Here is a 23,225-nt window from a genome sequence, read left to right on the forward strand (position 1 = left end):
ATTTAAAGCACTTTAACCAATTGTGTACACAGTAAAACCAGCTTTAGATAAATAATAATAATAATAATAATAATAATAAGCCATTTAGCAGACGCTTTTATCCAAAGCGACTTAGTCATGTGTGCATACATTTTTACGTATGGGTGGTCCCGGGGATCGAACCCACTACCCTGGCGTTACAAGCGCCATGCTCTACCAATTGAGCTAGATAAAGCCCTAGAGGTTTCAGATACGAACATGTTATTGCATCATCAGGCTTGAAAATCAGTTTACTCCGTTTGCTTGAGCATACCGATTCCCATCATTCCAACTAACATGTGTAAACATATCGTTTCTAAATCACAGAGTCAGTCACTGCTGGGGAGACCGTGACTGTTTTGATCACAATACTGTCAAAAATCATGTCCTAGACCTACTGTATTTTCTTATTGCCCTTTAGATTTCAGTTTCTGGAATTTGAAATTCATTACATTGACATTGAACTGAGCTGTGTTCCCCTAGTGGGTAGGCTTGGGCAATATACCAGCGTATTTTGAAACAGTATAATTTTAAATACCGTACAAAAAAATTAAATTCTCACAAAAAGTATATTGAGGCGGTATGTTTGTTTAGAATGAGCACATGGAGCAAACGTGATGCGATTATCCACTGTTGAGCAACACAAGGGAGTTGATCAAGTTACACTTGAAATTCACTACTAATGTTTGCCAGCTAAATATATCTTATAAACTATAAAAGTTACCTAGCTAAGATGTGCCAAATACATTTTCTTCAGCTCAAGTCTCCAGCTATGCATTTGGTTTGCTAACTATAGGTGGCTAGCTTGCAAGCTTCTTGGTTACAGCGGAGACAGTGGCCGTGTCCCAATACCCATACTAGCGTACTACATACTTAAACTGCATACCATTTACTCATCGTCACATACTATTTAGCACGTACTGTTTAGTAAAAAGTATGCAGTATGCCACGGCCTCATCGCAGTAGCAGCTCCTTATTGGCTGAGTAGGTCGGGTGGGGCAAAGTGCAGGTGGATAAAAAAAATTATAAATCGCATTAACCAGCATGATAACAGCTAATTTCCTATTTGATTAATTTCTCTAAACTCTGAATAGAATAGGAATGGAGTTATAGCCCTACTCAGGCTGGTTATAGGCAGACCATCACATTCAACCTATATCGTACTAGACCATATAGCCCATCTAGCATATTAAAAACGCACTGAAGACTGAAAAAGTTAATTTGGGTCCATTACAACATATTTATTAGTAAAACCAAAGTGCTGTAACATATAGAAATTAAATCAAACAGCCTAGGACACGTTCAGAAATGGTTTAGTATTTAGTTTAAAAGCTCTGATTAAGGCCAAGAGAACAAGAAACACTTTTCTGTGAGAACAGAAAACCACTTTGGGTAAAACACTTTTTCCGTTTTCAAAAGATGAAGCCTACGAAGCAATACTCGTGATCATTTAAAAAAAGAACAAAAACTACTTTGCCTATATTTGAACACCACGGCAGAAGTTTCGGGCAACTTCCCAATTAAGTAGCCTAGTTCTTGTTGTTGGCTGGGGCCTATCACTCGCAGCCCACCTCTTCTAATGCATTGTGGTAAAGTGTGCATCTACTAGATGAAGAGCCGAAATGAGTATAATATCCTGGAATTTAAACCATACGATTTTCAAAATGTTGCATACTATTAAACTTATTTTTTCCGCAAACTCAAACTGCCAACTATTTAGGACACAAATATGGATATTCGGACACAACTAGTCAATCCCTTCCTGGATAAAGTGTGAATAGCCTTTTGAGATAGTTGAATAACTTTGAGCTGGGTTGTCTGTCCTTGCATTTAGTTTGCGCATGTTAGCATTTAGCTAGCACTTTATTAGCATTTGTTTGGAAAGAAATAGTGCCCCTTGTGTGCACTGCCGGTAATACCGTATAACCCAGGTCCTAATCCAGGCACTTGTCATCTCCCGTCTGGATTACTGCAACTCGCTGTTGGCTGGGCTCCCTGCCTGTGCCATTAAACCCCTACAGAATGCCGCAGCCCGTCTGGTGTTCAACCTTCCCAAGTTCTCTCACGTCACCCCGCTCCTCCGCACACTCCACTGGCTTCCAGTTGAAGCTCGCATCTGCTACAAGACCATGGTGCTTGCCTACGGAGCTGTGAGGGGAACGGGACCTCCGTACCTTGAGGCTCTGATCAGTCCCTACACCCAAACGAGGGCATTGCGTTCATCCACCTCTGGCCTGCTGGCCCCCCTACCTCTGTGGAAGCACAGTTCCCGCTCAGCCCAGTCAAAACTGTTCGCTGCTCTGGCACCCCAATGGTGGAACAAGCTCCCTCACGACGCCAGGACAGTGGAGTCACTCACCACCTTCTGGAGACACTTGAAACCCCACCTCTTTAAGGAATACCTGGGATAGGATAAAGTAATCCTTCTACCCCACCTTACCCCACAGAAAGAAAAAAAACATATTGTAAAGTGGTTATCCCACTGGCTATAAGGTGAATGCACCAATTTGTAAGTCGCTCTGGATAAGAGCGTCTGCTAAATGACGTAAATGATACAGGAACAGTATGGAAATCTGGATACCGTCCAACCCTACTTGTCGGTATGCCATTGCTTTATCTATTGATTGTTTAACTGTGTGTTTATTGTGATCGTAAAAGCTGCAATATGTAACGTCTTGGGCGAACTGACCAAATGCACATAGAAATGTGAGTTATAGAGCTGTCAGTTGCTTTGAAAGCAAAGTCTAAGAGGCGGTATGTCTGTTCTATGTGCTCCATTTCTATGCTTCCCGTTCTTAAATTTCATTTTTGCATCTTGTACTTTCGGTGTTGTACACTAAAACCTAACATATCTTGCTAAACAAATTAAGTACAATTTACTCAAGGTTACTAAAAGTTAACCTTACTCACTTTCCCTCAGAAGTTATTAAATTATTGTAGAATGTACTCAGATTAAGTGTAATTTGATAGAGCAAAGTGTGTACAATTTAGGTAATAGTTTGACCTTGATTCAGTCCGACATCTACATTGACGTTCCCCAAAGGCACATTCTCGAAAATTATTTCCAACATGGCGACACAAACGCCACAATTCAAACTGAAATGATCTCCATAGCTAGTGTATCAAACATTGTCGACAAGTGGATACTTTCTCAATGGTAAAAAGTTAATTGTTAATTTGTATCATGATCGTTAAATCTGTCGAATTTTGAAGCATAATCTAGAAAGAAAGCAATCAGGCTAACAGGCAGGCAAGCCAGGGCTAACATTCCGTCATAACAGTTTAAATCAAGTTCAGCTACTGCCATTATTAGTAAAACATTTAAATGAATGAAAGCTGGAAATTAAATGCAGGCTAACTGGACTTGAAATGATGCCCATGCACCGTTTTATTTTCCCACACACAAGCTACAAAACACCAGAGTGCACGCTGCTGGCTGAGGTTTCACACGGTGATTCAAATCGCTTTACTTGGCTGACGTTAGATAGTTATGGGATGTAATATTTGACCATTGTTTGCGTGATATAGTTTGAGAATTCCTAAGCTTCCTATTCGAATTGTGCAACAACGCACCTCCTGCCAGGCACCTGCTAGCTAACCAATAGACAAGCTAGATAACTAGCTAGCCAACCCACGCCCTGTAATACAAAGCAATGAAGGATATTGGTTTGATATGTGATGATGGAAGTACGACTTTGTAGTTAGAAAAATAAATGCCAAACCATGCTTGTTGGCAATATGTAACTAGGCCACTTAGCTAGCTAGCTTGTTGGATAGCCGCTACAGGCTACATATCTGCCAGCACCTGCAAAGTGGGGCGGAGGTGCACAAAATGGCGGAACGCAAACTGAGTGCAATGCTGCCTGACTACATTGTAATACTGCCAGTATTACAGGAAGGGAATGTAATTGCACATTGAGAGAAGAAAAAACATGAGGTTAAAAACTAATTCTGAAATGGATATGTTCTAATGAAATGTGCTTATTTTCAGAAGTGGACACAAATAACTTTTGCTCGGATGTGAAATGTTAAGCTAAAATTCACAAATTAAGTCTATGAACAGTAATGGGGATAACATACACTATACATACAAAAGTATGTGGACACCCCTTTAAATTTGTGGGTTTGGCTTTTTCAACCACACCCGTTGCTGACAGGTGTATAAAATTGAGCACAAAGCCATGCAATCAACATAGACAAACATTGGCTAGAATTGCCTTACTGAAGAGCTGTGACGTTCAACGTGGCACCGTCATAGGATGCCACATTTCCAACAGGTCAGTTTGTCAAATTTCTCCCCTGCTAGAGCTGCCCGGTCAACTGTAAGTGCTGTTATTGTGAAATGGAAACGTCTAGGAGCAACAACTGCTCAGCCGTGAAGTGGTAGGCCACACAAGCTCACAGAACGGGACAGCAGAGTGCTGAAGTGCGTAGCGCGTAAAAATTGTCTGTCCTCGGTTGCAACACTCACTAACGAGTTCTAAACTGCCTCTGGAAGCAACGTCAGCACAATAACTGTTCGTCGAGAGCTTCATGAAATGGCTTTCCATGGCCGAACAGCTGCACACAAGCCTAATATCACCATGCGCAACGCCAAGCGTCGGATGGAGTAGTGTTAAGCTCGCTGCAATTGGACTCCGGAGCAGTGGAAACGCATTCGCTGGAGTGATGAATTACGCTTCACCATCTGGCAGTCGGACGGACGAATCTGGGTTGGCGGATGCCAGGTGAACGCTACCTGCCCCAATGCTAATGCCAACTGTAAAGTTTGGTGGAGGAGGAATAAGGGTCTGGGGCTGTTTTTCATAGTTTGGGCTAGGCCCCTTACTTCCAGTGAAGGGAAATCTTAACGCTACAGCATACAATTACATTACAACTTTGTGGCAGCCGTTTGGGGATGCCCCTTTCCTGTTTCAGCATGACAATGCCCCCGTGCACAAAGCAAGGTCCATACAGAAATTGTTTGTCGAGATCTGCGCCAAGAACTTGACTGGCCTGCACAGAGCCCTGACCTCAACCCCATCGAACACCTCTGGGATTAATTGGAACGCCGACTGCGAGCCAGGCCTAATCGCCCAACATCAGTGCCCGACCTCACAAATGCTCATGGCTGAATGGAAGCAAGTTCCCGCAGCAATGTTCCAACATCTAGTGGAAAGCCTTCCCAGAAGAGTGGAGGCTGTTATAGCAGCAAAGGCAACCAACTCTATATTAAAATGGCCATGATTTTGGAATGAGATGTTCGACGCGCACTTGAAATTGTAGACTAGTTACCATTTAAGACTACAGTATAAGAACAGTAACATTATATTGAAACTCTCTCTCTACATGCCAGACTGAAGGATGTTGCTTGTCTAGACTTCATGCTACCAATGAAAAGGTAAGCTTTGAATTAAATATATCTGAGATGCCTGTTTCAAAAGGGTTGTGACTAGATGAAGTACAGCTACGACCGGAAGAGCCTTTTCGTAGCAGGCTAGGAGAGCATTTTAGTTAACCCTAACCCTTTTCCTAACCTTAACCTAATTCTCCTAACCTGCTGCATAAAGTTCTCTTAACCTGCTACGAAAAAGGCACTTACGGTTGTAGCTTTATTCCCACCTAGTCAAAACTGTTGTACAGGGGAGAATCTTTAATTGAAGTTCCTTGATTCCACACATCCTAGCCTCCTTCTCAAAACCCATTGGACGAGAAGGTAAGAGGTCCCCTTCCTGACCTTCTCCAATGGGTTTTGAGACAGAAGCGATGAGAGGACCCAAGGATATGCAATTTAGATTTTCCCCATGACACTCAGAACTTAAAAGACGACATTGGCAAACCGACATCAGTACATGGTCTCGCTCTATCATTTTTCAAACCGCAGACACATGCATGTAGTGTTAACTCTGTCCTGAGTCGCAGATAAAATTGCACAACAATTTATTTTACACAAAGGCCCTATTCTATGGATTTCCCGACTGGGCATGGGTGTAGCCATGGGTGAGCCTTGGAGGGCATAGGCCCACCCACTTGGCAGCCAGGCCGACCCACTGGGGAGCCAGGCCCAGCCAATCAAAATGAGTTTTTCCCCACAAAAGGGCTTTATTACAGACAGAAATACTCCTCAGCACAGCATACTCCAGTGTACAAAAGTTGAGAGAAATAAGCTTTTTGTGTTTATGGAACATTTCTGGGATTTCTTTTTTTCAGCTCATGAAACATGAGACCAACACTTTATATGTTGCGTTCATAATTTTTGTACAGTGTATTTACACACACACACACAAATGTTTCTCTGGTGGATATTTTGTCATTTTTTAGCAATGACATTGTGTTGATGTAAACCTGTCATAACATTAGGTTCTCATTATTTATCCGTCTAGGAACTACATGATGCCCACAAGGCATAACACTGTTCTCTTCCTGTGTTGCTGCGTGAGGAAGTATTTTAAACAAGCAAGGTAGGTTTTTTTGTAATTCTGGTTACTGTTGATTATTGTGCCCATTCCGAATTAACCCACCCCTCGCCCTCATACACGTGGTTATGGCGTTAACTTTATATAGCCAGGGTGGATATTTTGCTATACAACATGTCTGTCTAGTATTCATCTCAAGTGCATTTGTGTATTTCACGCAGAGGATTCTGACTAGCCAGAGCTTGGTGACGCACCAGTAGCCGTACTTACAATTGGTCAGTGACAATGCCGAAAATCAAGTCCACTAAAATCCGTTCAAGATCTCCATTGTCCTGGAAAGTAAAGTTGTGGTGACCGACCTCCCCAGACTGGCTGATGCTTAACTGGTAATATTCTGTCTGATCTATGCTCTACATCTCAGTTATTGCAAAAGAACGGTCCAACACTTTCGAATTCATTCAGAAAATCCTGCTCTGTTTAGAAGATGGGAAATTGAAGCCAAGGATAAAGAGTCTTAAGAATGACTTGATGATATGTAGACATTGACCAAATGACAAACACCGTCTGAAAACACACTTTGTCTGTGTGTCTACATTAAGAATGTGGCTTAAGGCTGGAGTTTAATTTTTTCCCCACAAGACATTGGGTTGGATTCAGTAAGAACTGTTATGTTGAGCTGTATCTAGAATACAGTACAACATAAAATTGTCAAGACTATTTGGTTTGAAGTAGGAACAGAAAATGAACTCTGTCAAATGTAGATTTTAGTAATTTAGCAGACGCTCTTATTCTGGGATTCGAACCAGCGACCTTTCGGTCACTGACCCAATGCTCTTAACCGCTAGGCTACGTGCCGCCCCATAAATGAATGCCTACATCTATAATTTTATGAATGCCTATAGGGACGATAACCTAGGGGAGAATCTCAATTGCAGTTCCTTGTCTACTTGCATTCCTCATCTTTTTTTTCAAAACCCAATGGATGAGAAGGTCAGGGGGGAGGGACCTCTCACCATCTCATCCAATGGGTTTTGAGAAGGAGGCAAAGCGAGGACACAGTGAATCAAGGAAATGCAATTGAGATTGAGAGGATAAACCATATGTCTTTGCTTTGTAATAACCTGTTCTTTGTCATTGGCAGAATCTCAATTGCACTTCCTTGATTCCTTGTGTTCTCTCCTCGCCTCAGTCTCAAAACCCATTGGGGGACATGAGGAATCAAGGAGAGAGGATGCGAGGAATCAAGGAAATGCAATTGAGATTTTCCCAATGAATATTGGCTGTTTGTATTGCACAGATTCTATGCAGGCCTTTGTAGAACAATAGGAAAAGCATGTCACCATGATCTTTTATTCTGCACAGATAGGCCAACCACTGTCAAAATTGATATTGGGGCAATGTACCAGTGGAGGTCAGGGTTGGGGTCAACTCCATTTTAATTCAGGAAGTAAACTGAAAGTCCAATTCCAATTAAATGTTTTTCTCATAGGAGGCAGAGGAAAATGTCCTTTCTTTATTGACTGAATTGAAAAGGAATTGACCCCAGGTGGAGTTGCTACAGTAAACTGTGCGGTCTTTAAAAATGTGAACCTTTGCACTCTATGCTTGTTCAGGAAACACTGTTTGCATCATTAGATATGTTTGTTACTGAAACAATACATTGATATTATTCATGTTTAGAAGCATAGAAGCATGTTTTAGAAGTCATTTCTGAAAAAGAAAAATGTAATATTGTTTCCTAATAAACATTTTTATACAAGACCATGTCTTTGTGCCATCTCACCATTATACAAGTGTTTGTGATTTCTTATGAAATTACTGTATATTGAGTTGCCACAACCTAATTGGCTTAAAGAGAGTGTCGAGTTGTTGCGACTTAATAGGATTAATGCATTTGGTTTCCTTAAACCATTTGAGTAGCACATTCATGTGTAAGTAAGCTTAACTCATTTGTGTCCAAGTCAACTTCACTCAAAAAGGGTTGTTACAATTAAATTGCATGTTTATAGATGCACTATGCAGAAATTACTCCCCCATTTCCTGGTTGCTAAAATTATAATAGTTCTGTGTTTCTGTGACAAAACAAGCAAGTATAGAGAATCATTGTACCATCTAAACCGCTATTAAATATATTTTCCATAACCAAAGATATTGTATTTTCAGCTGGTGTACAAAACCGAAAGACGCAAAAATGGAACTTGACGGGAAGCATAGAAATAGCGCACATAGAACACATCTACCGCCTCTTAGACTTAGAGATTTCTAACACATTTCTATGTGAATTTGGTGGGGTCACCCAAAAAGTGACATATTGCAGTAAAGTCGACAAGATAATTTATGTACACTTAACTCAATTATTCAAGTAAATTTAACATTATTTAAGCTTCACTCAATAGTATTGTTACATTTACGTTGTTTATTCAAGTACAGTTAACAAAAACACTTGTGCTTACTCAAACATTGTCAGTACAGTATACTCAATAAATTCTAACTCAAATAGTACAATGCAGTCGGTTTCCTCAAACCATGAGTAAACTTAACTTATCAGGTTTTACAGTGGACACCAGCTTCAAACAGCTGAAAACACAATATTTTTAGTTATTGAAAATATATTTCACAGCGTTTTAGATGGTACAATGATTCTGTACACTGCTTGTTGTCGTCAAACTGAAATTAGGCTAACTATTCAAATTTTAGCAACAAGGAAATGGCGGAGCGATCTCTGCATATAATAAATGGTACTTACATAGCGCTTTAAGGACATATAGATATAGAAACATAGTGTTATAGAAATACAAAATAAAAATATAGCACTTTTAAAAATCTAATCTGTCATTTATATAGATTCTGTTGAAAATGTTCCAAAGTGGGAATCAATTCGTTTTCTAATTTTGACCGTAGTGAGTTCAGGACAGGTACAGGTGTTGTGCGCATCTGTCAAACCCAGGTGACACAGCTTAGAGCTTAGCCCACTCATGTCAAGTCTAGACTTCTCCCAGACAGCTTATACTGGCCTGGGTTCCATGACTAAAGGTTTAAAGCAGACAGTCTTGCTCCAGGCTGCCTGTGGAGTCATGGAGGACACAGTGGCTCTCAAAAGACATTGTTTAGACCGCAACGGAAAGAGACTGCTCTATTGGCTCAACGGCTCTATTGTGGAGGCCCTGGAATGTTCTCTGCAGAACTGGGTGGTATTACCGGTGAAGACCAGGGTATCAGGCGATACAGCTGTGAATGACCATCAGAGGCACTGGGGGAAAGAGCCTCAGTCTAAACCCCACGATGGGTGGGTGGGAAACTGTTTGATGTGAAAAGCAGAGAGCTGCCATTGTTGCTGGATGGCAATTCGTGTATAACAATTCAGTTTGTTGGGAGGATCATTCCTTCAATCATTATTAAACATCGGACTCAAAATAAGTCCAGAGAGGCAAATGAATGCTGAATCCCAAGTCAACCTTTAGTCCCTACTCCGTAAGCACATAGACCTGAAAAGATTAGATGGCAAGCAATATGGTGAAAAATTCCACCAAGCCTATCAGAAGGCAATGTGGAGCAAGTTCAATATCGCTTCAATCTATTAGATTACCTCCTCAGGTATACAGCAGTACTGCGAGTAGGGGCTAGGAGTTCATTTGGATATTCAGGAATAAAGTGGGTAGTTAGCCCAAGGTACCAGAGATACAGTGAGGGAAATAAGTATTTGACCCCTCTGCAAAACATGACTTAGTACTTGGTGGCAAAACCCTTGTTGACAATCACAGAGGTCAGACGTTTCTTGTAGATGGCCACCAGGTTTGCACACATCTCAGGAGGGATTTTGTCCCACTCCTCTTTGCAGATCTTCTCCAAGTCATTAAGGTTGAGGCTGACGTTTGGCAACTCAAACCTTCAGCTCCCTCCACAGATTTTCTATGGGATTAAGGTCTGGAGACTGGCTAGGCCACTCCCGGACCTTAAGGTGCTTCTTCTTGAGCCACTCCTTTGTTGCCTTGGCCATGTGGTTCTCACCCAAGATCTGACGGTACATGGCCCCGTACATTGTCCCTTTAATGCGGTGAAGTTGTCCTGTCCCCTTAGCAGAAAAACACCCCCAAAGCATAATGTTTCCACCTCCATGTTTGACGGTGGGGATGGTGTTCTTGGGGGTCATAGGCAGCATTCCTCCTCCTCCAAACACGGCGAGTTGAGTTGATGCCAAAGAGCCTTGTGTAGGCCTACAATCTTGTCCCTGACATCCTTGGAGAGCTCTTTGGTCTTGGCCATGGTGGAGAGTTTGGAATCTGATTGATTGATTGCTTCTGTGGACAAGTGTCTTTTATACAGGTAACAAACTGAGATTAGGAGCACTCCCTTTAAGAGTGTGCTCCTAATCTCAGCTTGTTACCTGTATAAAAGACACCTGGGAGCCAGAAATCTTTCTGATTGAGAGGGGGTCAAATACTTATTTCCCTCATTAAAATGCAAATCAATTTATAACATTTTTGACATGCGTTTTTCTGGATTTTTTTGTTGTTATTCTGTCTCTCACTGTTCAAATAAACCTACCATTAAAATTATAGACTGGTCATTTCTTTGTCAGTGGGCAAACATACAAAATCAGCAGGGGATCAAATACTTTTTTCCCTCACTGTATGTCAGTATGCTTAATTGAGAGGTATTGCCCTGCCCTCCAGTTGCCCGGGCAGTATGTCAGGTTAGTGCCAGAGCTAATTGGGCATAAGTGAAACGGGCACGGTGATGTTATCGGCTCAAGTGGGCCGTAGGGAGAGTCATTATCCACATTTTCAGTTTTCCCCCGGGGGCAGCGAGGCAGTGCTGTGGCCAGAATATATGCTAACCACAGCAGCATGACCCTCCATTTCCCAGGAGGTCTCTATACAGAGTCATATCAGGCCAAGGAATCTGCAGGGAACGGGCGGTCATTTTGTTATGGTCATTACTGTTGCCCATTGATGTGGACTCGAGTCACGTGACTTGGACTCGAGTATAACTCGAGTTGCACGTTTTGCAACTTGAGACTTGACAAAAAATGAAAATAAAGTGTGACTACTTTGACTTGAGCATCTATGACTCGGGACTTAACTTGGACTTCAGCTGTAACACTCAAGAGAATTGGATTTCCCCCTCCCAAAAGAGCAGCACCACATTCCGCTCAATTGAATAATGGCGCCGACAGACATGGCAGCTCTGCTTCTAGCTCCTAAGAAATGTTGCAGTATATATCTTTTGGGGGGTGTTATTTCTTACATTATTAGCCCAGAACGTTTGTGTTATTACATAGTCAGAAATAACTTACCGGCGCTCTGATTTCCAAAACTCACCAGCATTCCGACTTTTCCGAATTGGATCCTTTGTTCTAACCCCTAAGGCAATATAACTTATCCCAGAGGCTGCTCCGAAGACGCCACTGGCGGAGAAGAGGCATTCAGAGTGGACTTCTAGTCCGACGCAGGAGGCGTGTACACCATCCACCGCTTCAGAGTATATTACTCGCTAATGTTCAGCCCCTGGACAATAAATTAGACGAGCTCAGGGCAAGGATCTCCTTCCAGAGACACATCAGGGACTGTAACATACTGTTTCACGGAATCATGGCTCTCTCCGGATATACTGTCCCCATCCATTCAGCCAGCTGGGTTCTCAGTACGTCGTGCAGACAGGAATAAAGAACTCTCCGGGAGTATGTTTCATGATTAACTACTCATTGTGTGATTGTGATAACGTACAGAAACTCAAGTCCTTTTGTTCACCCCACCTAGAATACTTCACAATCAAAATGACAACGTATTACCTCCCAAGAGAATTCTCTTCGGTTATAGTCACAGCCGTGTATATTCCCCCTCAAGCTGATACCACAACGGCCCTCAAGGAGCTACACTGGACTTTGTGCAAACTGGAAACCACATATCCTGAGGCCGCATTTATTGTAGCTGGGGACTTTAAAGCAAATCTGAGGAAAACGCTACCGAAGTTCTATCAACACATCGCCTGCAGCACTCTCGCTTCAAAAGCTCTCCACCATTGTTACTCTCCCTTCCGGGATGGCTACAAGGCCCTCCCCCGCCGTCCTTTCAGCAAATCAGATCACGACTCCACTCCGCTCCTCCCTTCCTATAGGCAGAAACTCAAATAGGAAGTGCCCGTGCTAAGGTCTATTCCAGGGTTCTTCAATTCCGGTCCTGGAGGGCCGAAACACTTCCGTTTTTTATTTCTACCTGGTAGTTAATTGCACTCACCTGGTGTCCCAGGTCTGAATTAGTGCCTGATTAGAAGGAGAGGATGAAAAACAGAGGTGTTTCGGCCCTCCAGGACCGGAATTGAAGAACCCTGGTCTAGTCAATGCTGGTCTGACCAATCGGAATCCATGCTTCAAGATTGTTTTGATCACGCAGACTGGGATATGTTCTGGGTTGCCTCTGAGAATAACTGACATATACACTGACTGAGTTCATCAGGATGTGTATAGGGGATGTGGTTCCCACTGACTATTAAAACCTCCCCAAGCCAAAAAATGTGGATAGATCACAGCATTCGCGCAAAACTGAAAGTGCGAACCACCGCATTTAAACATGGCAAGGTGACTGGGAATATGGTTGAATACAAACAGTGCAGTTACGCCCTCCGTAAGGCAATCACAGGCAAAACTTCAGTACAGAGACAAAGTGGAGTCGCAATTCAACGGCTCTGACACAAGATGTTATGTGGCAGGGTTTACAGACAATCACGGATTACAAAGGGAAAACCAGCCAGGTCGGGGACACCGACATCTTGCTCCCAGACAAGCTAAACACCTTCTTCGTCCGCTTTGAGTATAACACAGTGCCACCGACGTGGCCCACTCCCAAGGACTGTGGGCTCTCGTTCTCCGTGACCGACGTGAGTAAGACATTTGAGCGTGTTAACCCTTGCAAGTAAAAGGATGTCTTACATTTTAGTCATTTAGCAGACGCTCTTATCCAGAGCGACTTACAGTTAGTGAGTGCATACATTATTTATTTTATTTTACATACTGGCCCCCCGTGGGAATCGAAACCACAACCCTGGCGTTGCAAACGCCATGCTCTACCAACTGAGCTACATCCCTTGAACAGACCATACATCTTTGTTTTGAAGAAATGGTAGTACATGTAAACATAAACCGCAGTGGATGCAGCAGACGGGTCCTCAGAGCATTCGCAGACCAGCTGGCTGGAGTGTTCACGGACATAGTCAATCTCTCCCCATCCAATTCTTCTGTCCCCACATGCTTCAAGATGTCCACCATTGTTCCTGTACCCAAGAAAGTGAAAGGTAACTGAACTAAATGACTATTGCCCTGTAGCACTCACTTCTGTCATCATGAAGTGCTTTGAGAGGTGAGTTAAGGATCATAGCCCCTCTACCTTACCTGACACCCTAGACCCACTTCAATTTGCATACCGTCCCAATAGATCCACAGACAATGCAGTCGCCATCGCACTGCCCTATCCCATCTGGACAAGAGGAATACTGATGGATTCTGTTCAAATGTAACATGTTTCAAGTTAAACTGTATGTTGTTTGTATCCTGTTTAGTGAATGACTACTGTGATTATTGATGGAGTTTAGACCATGAAACTGTGTGTATGCTAATTTGGAAAGGATGACCTAATCAGATGAGGAAATTGCCTAGGACCAGGGTCAGGCCCAGGACAATGAACGGGTTGTGATTCTGACAACTAGCTAAACAAAGAGAGGACCATGGTCATTCCACAGGGGAGAGAAGGGAAACTCATTGGGGTCATAAATGTATAGCTGGGGAGGTGACACCTACAGGTGGTGACTAAAAGGAGGGAAGAGTATAAGATGTGTGGTCAACTTTCTAAATGTATGCACTCAGCTGACAGCATCTCTTGAGACGTTGGTCTCAATTCATTATTGCAAAGAGGTTACAATAGCATTTCTCTTTTTAACAATTGGCGTCACAAAGGATTCACCCTTGAGAGACGGACTTGGTGGGAAGGTAAGCTCGTTTCTAACCAATACCTCCTGTGCCCCATAAGGGCCATCTACCCTTTCTGTTTTATACCTCAGTCATGTTTGAGGTTGCTGAAGAAAAGTATCTGTAGGAGAGTGAAGTTTCAATTTGTTTATGTGAAACCATTGTTGGCGGGAGGGGTACCCCGAAATAGAGTCTGGTCAACATAAGGGTGCAGACTATTGGTAGTAGTTTCGAAATTGGGGGAAATGACTGACTAGGACAGTCTAGCACAGGTCTTCAGAAGGTCTCCGGGTGGGGGCCTAGTTGTACCGGCGAAGGCATTACGGTTGGGTTGTATCATCGTATGGTCTGGGGTGGGAATTGTTGTTGTTCAGGGGGTCGTCCCTATCAGAGAATAGATGCACGGTTGTGCCGTGTTCGCCGCAAAGACAGGGTTCAGGGGATCCTGGAGTAGAGTCTTGTATTAATATTAGGTGAAAACAATGACTTTGTGTGCTAGTTTTCATGGGTGAGAGCTGTATTTAATGCAAGTATCCACAGGTGAATGAATGAATACATATTAGAATTTGTAGATATACAGTGAGGGGAAAAAAGTATTTAGTCAGCCACCAATTGTGCAAGTTCTCCCACTTAAAAAGATGAGGGAGGCCTGTAATTTTCATCATAGGTACACATCAACTATGACAGACAAATTGAGAAAAATAATTCCAGAAAATCACATTGTAGGATTTTTAATTAATTTATTTGCAAATTATGGTGGAAAATAAGTATTTGGTCACCTACAAAAAAGCAAGATTTCTGGCTCTCACAGACCTGTAACTTCTTCTTTAAGAGGCTCCTCTGTCCTCCACTCGTTACCTGTATTAATGGCACCTGTTTGAACTTGTTATCAGTATACAAAAGACACCTGTCCACAACCTCAAACAGTCACACTCCAAACTCCACAATGGCCAAGACCAAAGAGCTGTCAAAGGACACCAGAAACAAAATTGTAGACCTGCACCAGGCTGGGAAGACTGAATCTGCAATAGGTAAGCAGCTTGGTTTGAAGAAATCAACTGTGGGAGCAATTATTAGGAAATGGAAGACATACAAGACCACTGATATTCTCCCTCGATCTGGGGCTCCATGCAAGATCTCACCCCGTGGGGTCAAAATGATCACAAGAACGGTGAGCAAAAATCCCAGAACCACACGGGGGGACCTAGTGAATGACCTGCAGAGAGCTGGGACCAAAGTAACAAAGCCTACCATCAGTAACACACTATGCCGCCAGGGACTCAAATCCTGCATTGCCAGACGTGTCCCCCTGCTTAAGTCAGTACATGTCCAGGCCCGTCTGAAGTTTGCTAGAGTGCATTTGGATGATCCAGAAGAGGACTGGGAGAATGTCATATGGTCAGATGAAACCAAAATAGAACTTTTTGGTAAAAACTAAACTCATCGTGTTTGGAGGTCAAAGAATGCTGAGTTGCATCCAAAGAACACCATACCTACTGTGAAGCAAGGGAGTGGAAACATCATGCTTTGGGGCTGTTTTTCTGGAAAGGGACCAGGACGACTGATCCGTGTAAAGGAAAGAATGAATGGGGCCATGTATCGTGAGATTTTGAGTGAAAACCTCCTTCCATCAGCAAGGGCATTGAAGATGAAACGTGGCTGGGTCTTTCAGCATGACAATGATCCCAAACACACCGCCCGGGCAACAAAGGAGTGGCTTCGTAAGAAGCATTTCAAGGTCCTGGAGTGGCCTAGCCAGTCTCCAGATCTCAACCCCATAGAACATTTTTGGAGGGAGTTGAAAGTCCGTGTTGCCCAGTGTCAGCCCCAAAACATCACTGCTCTAGAGGAGATCTGCATGGAGGAATGGGCCAAAATACCAGCAACAGTGTGTGAAAACCTTGTGAAGACTTACAGAAAACGTTTGACCTGTGCCATTGCCAACAAAAGGGTATATAACAAAGTATTGAGAAACTTTTGTTATTGACCAAATACTTATTTTCCACCATAATTTGCAAATACATTCATTAAAAATCCTACAATGTGATTTTCTGGAGAAAAGAAAATCTCAATTTGTCTGTCATAGTTGACGTGTACCTATGATGGAAATTACAGGCCTCTCATCTTTTTAAGTGGGAGAACTTGCACAATTGGTGGCTGACTAAATACTTTTTTTCCCCACTGTAAGTAGATAAATAATTGGAACAGTAACAAATAAAATATATTAAAATGGCAGTGGTTAGAAAGGGGAGCAGAGGTGACGCCAGAAGGCCTGTGGCGTCATAAAAAGGGGGGTCAGCTGCTGGCTCCACCAGCCATCTTAGGGACACTAACAGAGCTTCTAAACTATTGTAAACAACACACTTGTATTGAGTTCTGCATCTTCCCAGGAGAAAGAGGCCCATCGTAGTCTCCCCCAGGATTGGAAAGCACACTCACTACAGCCGGGAGACGATGTGTACTTGAAGGTCCATCAACCGGGTACCTTTCAGCCCAGGTGGACCGGACCCCACTGTCCTACTAGTGACTGACACAGCAGTGAAGGTGTCAGGAAGGAAGGCCTGGATCCACGTGTCCCAGGTGAAAGCTGGCACCAACACCTACTGACTTGGGAGAGGCCGAGCAAGATGGAGAGGCTAGAGCAGGTTTTGATAGAGGAGGTGATGATGGAAAATAAGGAGTGTAGATCACACTGTAAAAGGGCAATAATGGGGGGCATAGGGACGTCTTTAGTTGGGGTAGTGGTTGTGGCGGCTGCTATAATCACTACCACTCCAAGGGGAGAAAATCAAATAACACTTTACATAGAGAGGATAGCTCGATACGAAGATACTCGGGTTCATCAGGAGAGGGTAACATTAAAAGTTGCTGAAGCCGTGAGCGTAATTAATCATAGGGGCATGGTGATATGGGTGGCTCCATTAGAATATAGGTCTAGTGTCCTAGACGTAGGGTGTTCTGATAAAGGGATGGTTCTCTTACAAACAGGAATTTGGAAAGAACGCAATGGAACAGATCGTTTGAGGAATGAAACCAGATTCTCTTCCCTCCCTCAGCTTGGCATTGTGTGCGATAGACTCCAGTTAAAAGAACAGCAGTTACTAACCTTCAAGTTAGTGCGGGCAGAGGACAAAACTTCAGAGAGTTCTACGACACTGGACATCAAGCCAGGTGAAGCTACAGACACGAAAGAGCGGGGATTATATCGGAGCAAGAGGTTTTACATACCTGTCACTCCGTATTAACCAACACCAACAGGAATTAAATGGTCTGGGAAGATTTTAGATAGTGAGAGAGGACCTGGGGAGAAATAGCTTGTTGGGGCAATCAGACCCTGGACAATATTATGCGGATAGAGTATAATGACTAGATAGTCCTTGTCGTTAAAACAGCATGAGGAAAGCAAGGGATATGAGCAGATAAAGGCATATTTACAGGCTCGGTTAGGCCCTACTTTAGTTCATGAGACAAATATACACCAATGTCTGTGGCAGAATGGGGGAAGTACAGGACATTCCTATGGAGTGTTGGTGCATGTCCCTAGTGGAGCACAACATAAGGAGGCAATAGATAAGCTGGTCAGGAAAACATTAGGAGAGGACTGGGAAAGACTCAGAATATCTCACAAACTCAATCATAGATCTAACGGTAAAGCCGGTGACTAAAGTCACAGTGACAGAGTTAAAGTGGGAGCAATAATTACTGCTGTTACATTGGGAGTAATAACAAAATATACTTTTAAAGGTTGTGGGAGGTGCTGTAGGAACAGTATGGTATTGGACTAAATCAAATGAGGTGGATTTTGGAGTATGCAGCATGGGCAGTATTGACAGTTACGGGGTAGCTCTGGTGACATTGTTAGGATTCCATTTAGTAAAAGCTTTGTTGTTGAAACGCATCTATAGTGCGGATCTCCCACAAGAGGTGAAATTGATTCAGGCTACGGCTCGTGTCTTTAGGGTAGTGTTAGGAGGTGAACGCAGTGAGGAGGGCTTGGCTGAAAAACATATATTGTGATCCTGTAGCCCTTGATGGAAGTCTGAGGAAAATCATAACGGGGATATTTAGAGCCCTACTTCTTGTGGACCTTAGCAGAAAAGCATATCAATGGGCAAAGTGTCCAGGGGAAGCAGGAGATTGTGTCAGTCGGGTTCCTCAAGCTGTGTTCAGAGATTTTGTTTATAAAATGTATCTACATAGAAGCTTCTGATAATCAGTAGAATTTAGGATTGTTTTAACTCATGAGTGTTTTTTGTTTTCTAGTATTTTCTATTTTATCGATCTATCAAGTCTGTTTCTATTACACTCTGGTATGGAGAAAACCAAAGAAGAAGAAAGTCTACAGCAGGCAGTTGAAATTATTGTTTAGTGATATTAAACAATAACATTTTTACATTTTAGTCATTTAGCAGATGCTCTTATCCAGAGCGACTTACAGTTAGTGAGTGCATACATTTTCATACTGGCCCCCCGTGGGAAACGAACCCACAACCCTTGCGTTGCAAGCGCCATGCTTTACCAACTGAGCTACAGGGGACCTGAAGAAGTGTTTATGCTTTAATAGGGGGGACTGATGGATTCTGTTAAAATGTAACATGTTTCAAGTTAAAATGTAGGTTGTTTGTGTCCTGTTTAGTGAATGATTACTGTGAGTTTAGGCCATGAAACTGTGTGTATGCTAATTTGGAAAGGTTGACCTAAATCAGATAAGAGGAAATTGCCTAGGACCATGGAGCAGGGTAAGGCCCAGGACAATGAAGATGGACGGGTTGTGATTCTGACAACTAGCTAAACAAAGAGAGGACCATGGTCATTCCACAGGGGAGAGAAGGGAAACTCATTGGGGTCATAAATGTATAGCTGGGGAGGTGACACCTACAGGTGGTGACTAAAAGGAGGGAAGAGTATAAGATGTGTGGTGAACTTTCTAAATGTATGCACTCAGCTGACGGCATCCTTGGTATTAAACACTTGAAACTTCTTGAGATTTTGGTCTCAATTCATTATTGCAGAGGTTGAAATAGCTTTTAACAATACAATACCTATGTAAGAATGCTGTTAATTGACTACAGCTCAGCCTTCAACACCATAGTACCCTCCAAGCTCATCATTAAGCTCAGGGCCCTGGGTCTGAACCCCGCCCTGTGCAACTAGGTCCTGGACTTCCTGACGGGCCACTCCCAGGTGGTGAAGGTAGGAAACAACACCACTACATTGATCCTCAACACATGGGCCCCACAAGGGTGCATGCTCAGCCCCCTCCTGTACTCCCTGTTCACCCATGACTGCGTGGCCAAGCACGCCTCCAACTCAATCAGCAAGTTTACAGACAACACAACAGTAGTAGGCCTGATTACCAACAACAACGAGACAGCCTACAGGGAGGTGGTGAGGGCCCTGGCAGAGTGGTGCCAGGAAAATAACCTCTCCCTCAACGACAACAAAATGAAGGAGCCGCAGCGGAGACAGCAGAGTGAGCGCGCCCCCATCAACAGGGCCGCAGCGGAGAAAGTGAAAAGCTTCAAGTTCCTCTGCGTACACATCACTGACAATATGAATTGGTCCACCCACACAGATAACAGCGCCTCCTCAACCTCAGGAGGCTGAAGAAATTCGGCTTGGCCCCTAAGACCCCATGGAGAGAATCCTGTCGGGCTGTATCACCGCCTGGTACGGCAACTGCACCGCCCATAACCGCAGGGCTCTCCAGAGGGTGGTGCAGTCCAACACCTACAGCACCCGATGTCACAGGAAGGCCAAAAAGATCAAAGACATCAACCACCTGAGCCACGGCCTGTTCGCCCCGCCAACATCCAGAAGACGAGGTCAGTACGGGTGCATCAAAGCTGGGACCGAGAGACTGAAAAACTGCTTCTATCTCAAGGCCATCAGACTGTTAAATAGCCATCACTAGTCGGCCTCCACCCAGTACCCTTCCCTGAACTTAGTCACTGTCACTAGCCGGCTACCACCCGGTTACTCTACCCTGCACCTTAGAGGCTGCTGCCCTATATACATAGAATCACTGGTCACTTTAATAATGGAACACTGTTCACTTTAATGTTTACATACTGTTTGACTGTTTTCATATGAATATACTGTATTCTAGTCAAGGCCATCCTAGTCAACTATAGCTGTATACACACACTATCCTACAGATATACTAAATATTCTATCCACATACTGCCCATAATCCCATCTCACACACACTCCAGACTCCGACATTGCTAGATATTGTTAGATTGTTAGATTGTTAGATACTACTGCACTGTTGGAGCTAGGAACACAAGCATTTTGCTACGTACGCAATAACATCTGCTAAATATGTGTACACGAACAATAAACTTTGATTTGATTCGTGACAATGCCGTTGCTCAAAGCGGCAAATCGCATTGGGTTATATGGGAAATGACCGTTCAATTCTGTTCTGCCAAGCGGCACTGCACCGGCAAGTGCGGAAAGGTACGGGGAAAAATAGAGCAGTGTCCTATATTTTCAACGCTTGTCGCTTGAAAATATGCACTCTGAACATTAATGTTTATTCTCAGCCAACCACAGACCTCACAACCTGCATGTAGTGGGCAGGGGGGGAAAAAACACTTGATTCTAATTGGAGATTTCACAATGTCAGTCAAACTGTAGCTGTACTATAAACACTAGCTGTAAATCATCATTTGGATGGCCTTTCTATTGGTAATGATGATTCAAAAACCATTTACTTCATGATCTGTGAAGTTTATTATGCAGGCCTATGTACTGTACTAGTAGGCCAAGTGCAAGGAAAACCGAAAAAACAGGAATTTCACAATTGCATTGAAATTGGTATAAAACACTTAACTATTGACTTGAGGACTTGAAACCCAGAATTAGGGACATGTAACTTGACCTCTCGAACAAACCCATTATTACTTAACCTTCGAGTCTCGAGTCAAGTCCTAAGACTTGCTTAGGATTTGCTAAATTGTGACTTGCTTCCATCGCTGCTGTTTACACACTTTTTTATGGAGAGTGTTCAAATTAGATTAGGGATTTGTGTGTTTAGCTGTCCTTACTCCATGATATAGTCCTAAGCAGTCGGGGAATTCGAATCCTATTCTGTTGTCTTTTTATTTGACACATGCACACAGATCCTTTTTGCTAATGAATGGATATTCACTGAGAGGAGTTGCAGAGGCCAGGGTTAGCTCTTACCTTAGCTGGGATTGTAGCTTAGCTCCTTTGGTTACAAAGTCCTCCCAGGCTGGATAACTAGCCTGCAAAGCAAACAGGTACACAACAGGTGGTTACTCAAGCTGGACAGTAGTAAATCATTAAATCAATAGAACAAACATGTAATGTTAGCAGCGACCATACCATTCTTTGAGATTAGAATTGCTTAGATGATTGAATTCATCATATTTACTGTAATTTTTTATTGGATGTGGAGAAGATTGACTGTTACTGGGAAAAGGACTGGGTCAGGGAGGCTCGGGTAGTCAATAGGGCTAATGCATTGAACCGGCTGTAGTTAAATACTAGTTAACCAAGGGGTTCTTCTGAATCATATGTGAAATTAAATGGGAGGCAACAGCTGTCTAGAAATGTCAAGGCTCAATATTTCAATAAGACAGAAGCAAAGATATAGCCCTGACTAGAGTAGAAATGAAGACTTGTTGGCCTAAACATATCAGAGACAACTTAAGAGAAGGACCACTGCATGGTGTACAAAAATAAGTCAAATTCGATAGAGACGATGCAGTGAAAACATTTAAAAACAGAGTTGGGCCTAGCCAAAACGTGGTCATGTGGTGATGGCTGACCCAAGCCTCTGTTGGTAAAAATGTGGGGTGGATAATGCTGTTTAGACAGTAAGTCTCACACATATTGGGCTAAATTTTAACAGACCTAACGCAACGGTAAATATTAGCGCTGGTGGTAGCCCTACAGGTTCCGGGGTGTGTCAGAAATATTTTTGCTGTTTTCACAACTGGATTTATGGGCGCAGTAGCTGGCGGGGAAGGGCTGGGTTTTGATGAATAAAAAGTTGTAGGTGTGTTAAGGCTTGACCCGTCACTGGCCAATCAGAACGTGTGCCATGGCTAAATATGTGGTTGCTTCAAGTTGTGTATTTATGGTCTTTTATATAATAATATATAATATGCCATTTAGCAGACGCTTTTATCCAAAGCGACTTACAGTCATGCGTGCATACATTTATTTTTATTTTTTTGTGTATGGGTGGTCCCGGGGATCGAACCCACTACCTTGGCGTTACAAGCACCGTGCTCTACCAGCTGAGCTACAGAGGTGTTCAAATGTTAGTTCGTTATAGCGTAGTTTATTAAATAGCCTGCCCCATATTTGCTAAATATGTTGAACATGTTTGCAGTCCACATTGATCTAATTGCGGTGCTTCAATATGAAAATAGATTGTTAAACATAGGCTATAGCATTAACACTAGGGGTGTAACAATTCACCGATTTGCATCGGTCCACGAATCAAATGTTTAAGATACAAGTGCGACGGTCTGAGGACCCCCAAACCGATCCAAATGTAACACGCGTCGGTCAGAAAATCTATATAAACCTTACGAATTGCTGGTTCACAAATTTATTTTGGTACCTTCCAAAAATACCTCATCTTTGGTGACAACTGATGCGTCCTCTCCTTCAGTGTTGAATTGAACGTAACTGTGTTGATCTACAAGTAAATTGCACATCTGCGCTGCAACTTCAGCATTACAATGCTAAAATGACTTGTGTAATATTAGGCTTTATTAGTTGATGTAATTTGCTAGGTTAGAAACAGAATACCATTAATAAGAAGGGGCTAGAAGCGTCTTATATGGTGAGCTACCGAGTGGCTAGGACAG

At 42.9% G+C, this 23,225-nt stretch overlaps 1 protein-coding gene across 2 annotated transcripts in view; it reads right to left on the reverse strand.

Annotated features, from left to right (window-relative positions):
- Positions 1-23,225, reverse strand: part of LOC311134154 (protein MTSS 2-like) — a 139,499-nt gene that overhangs the window by 105,830 nt on the left and 10,444 nt on the right. For both annotated transcript variants that reach the window (XM_084167761.1, XM_084167760.1), the window contains exon 2: positions 21,565-21,626. In XM_084167761.1, the coding sequence (XP_084023887.1) occupies positions 21,565-21,626 (62 nt within the window). The remainder of the gene's footprint in view (positions 1-21,564; positions 21,627-23,225) is intronic.

The sequence above is a fragment of the Coregonus lavaretus genome (genome assembly GCF_964263955.1).
Source record: "Coregonus lavaretus genome assembly, chromosome: 8".
Lineage (NCBI taxonomy): Eukaryota > Metazoa > Chordata > Actinopteri > Salmoniformes > Salmonidae > Coregonus > Coregonus lavaretus.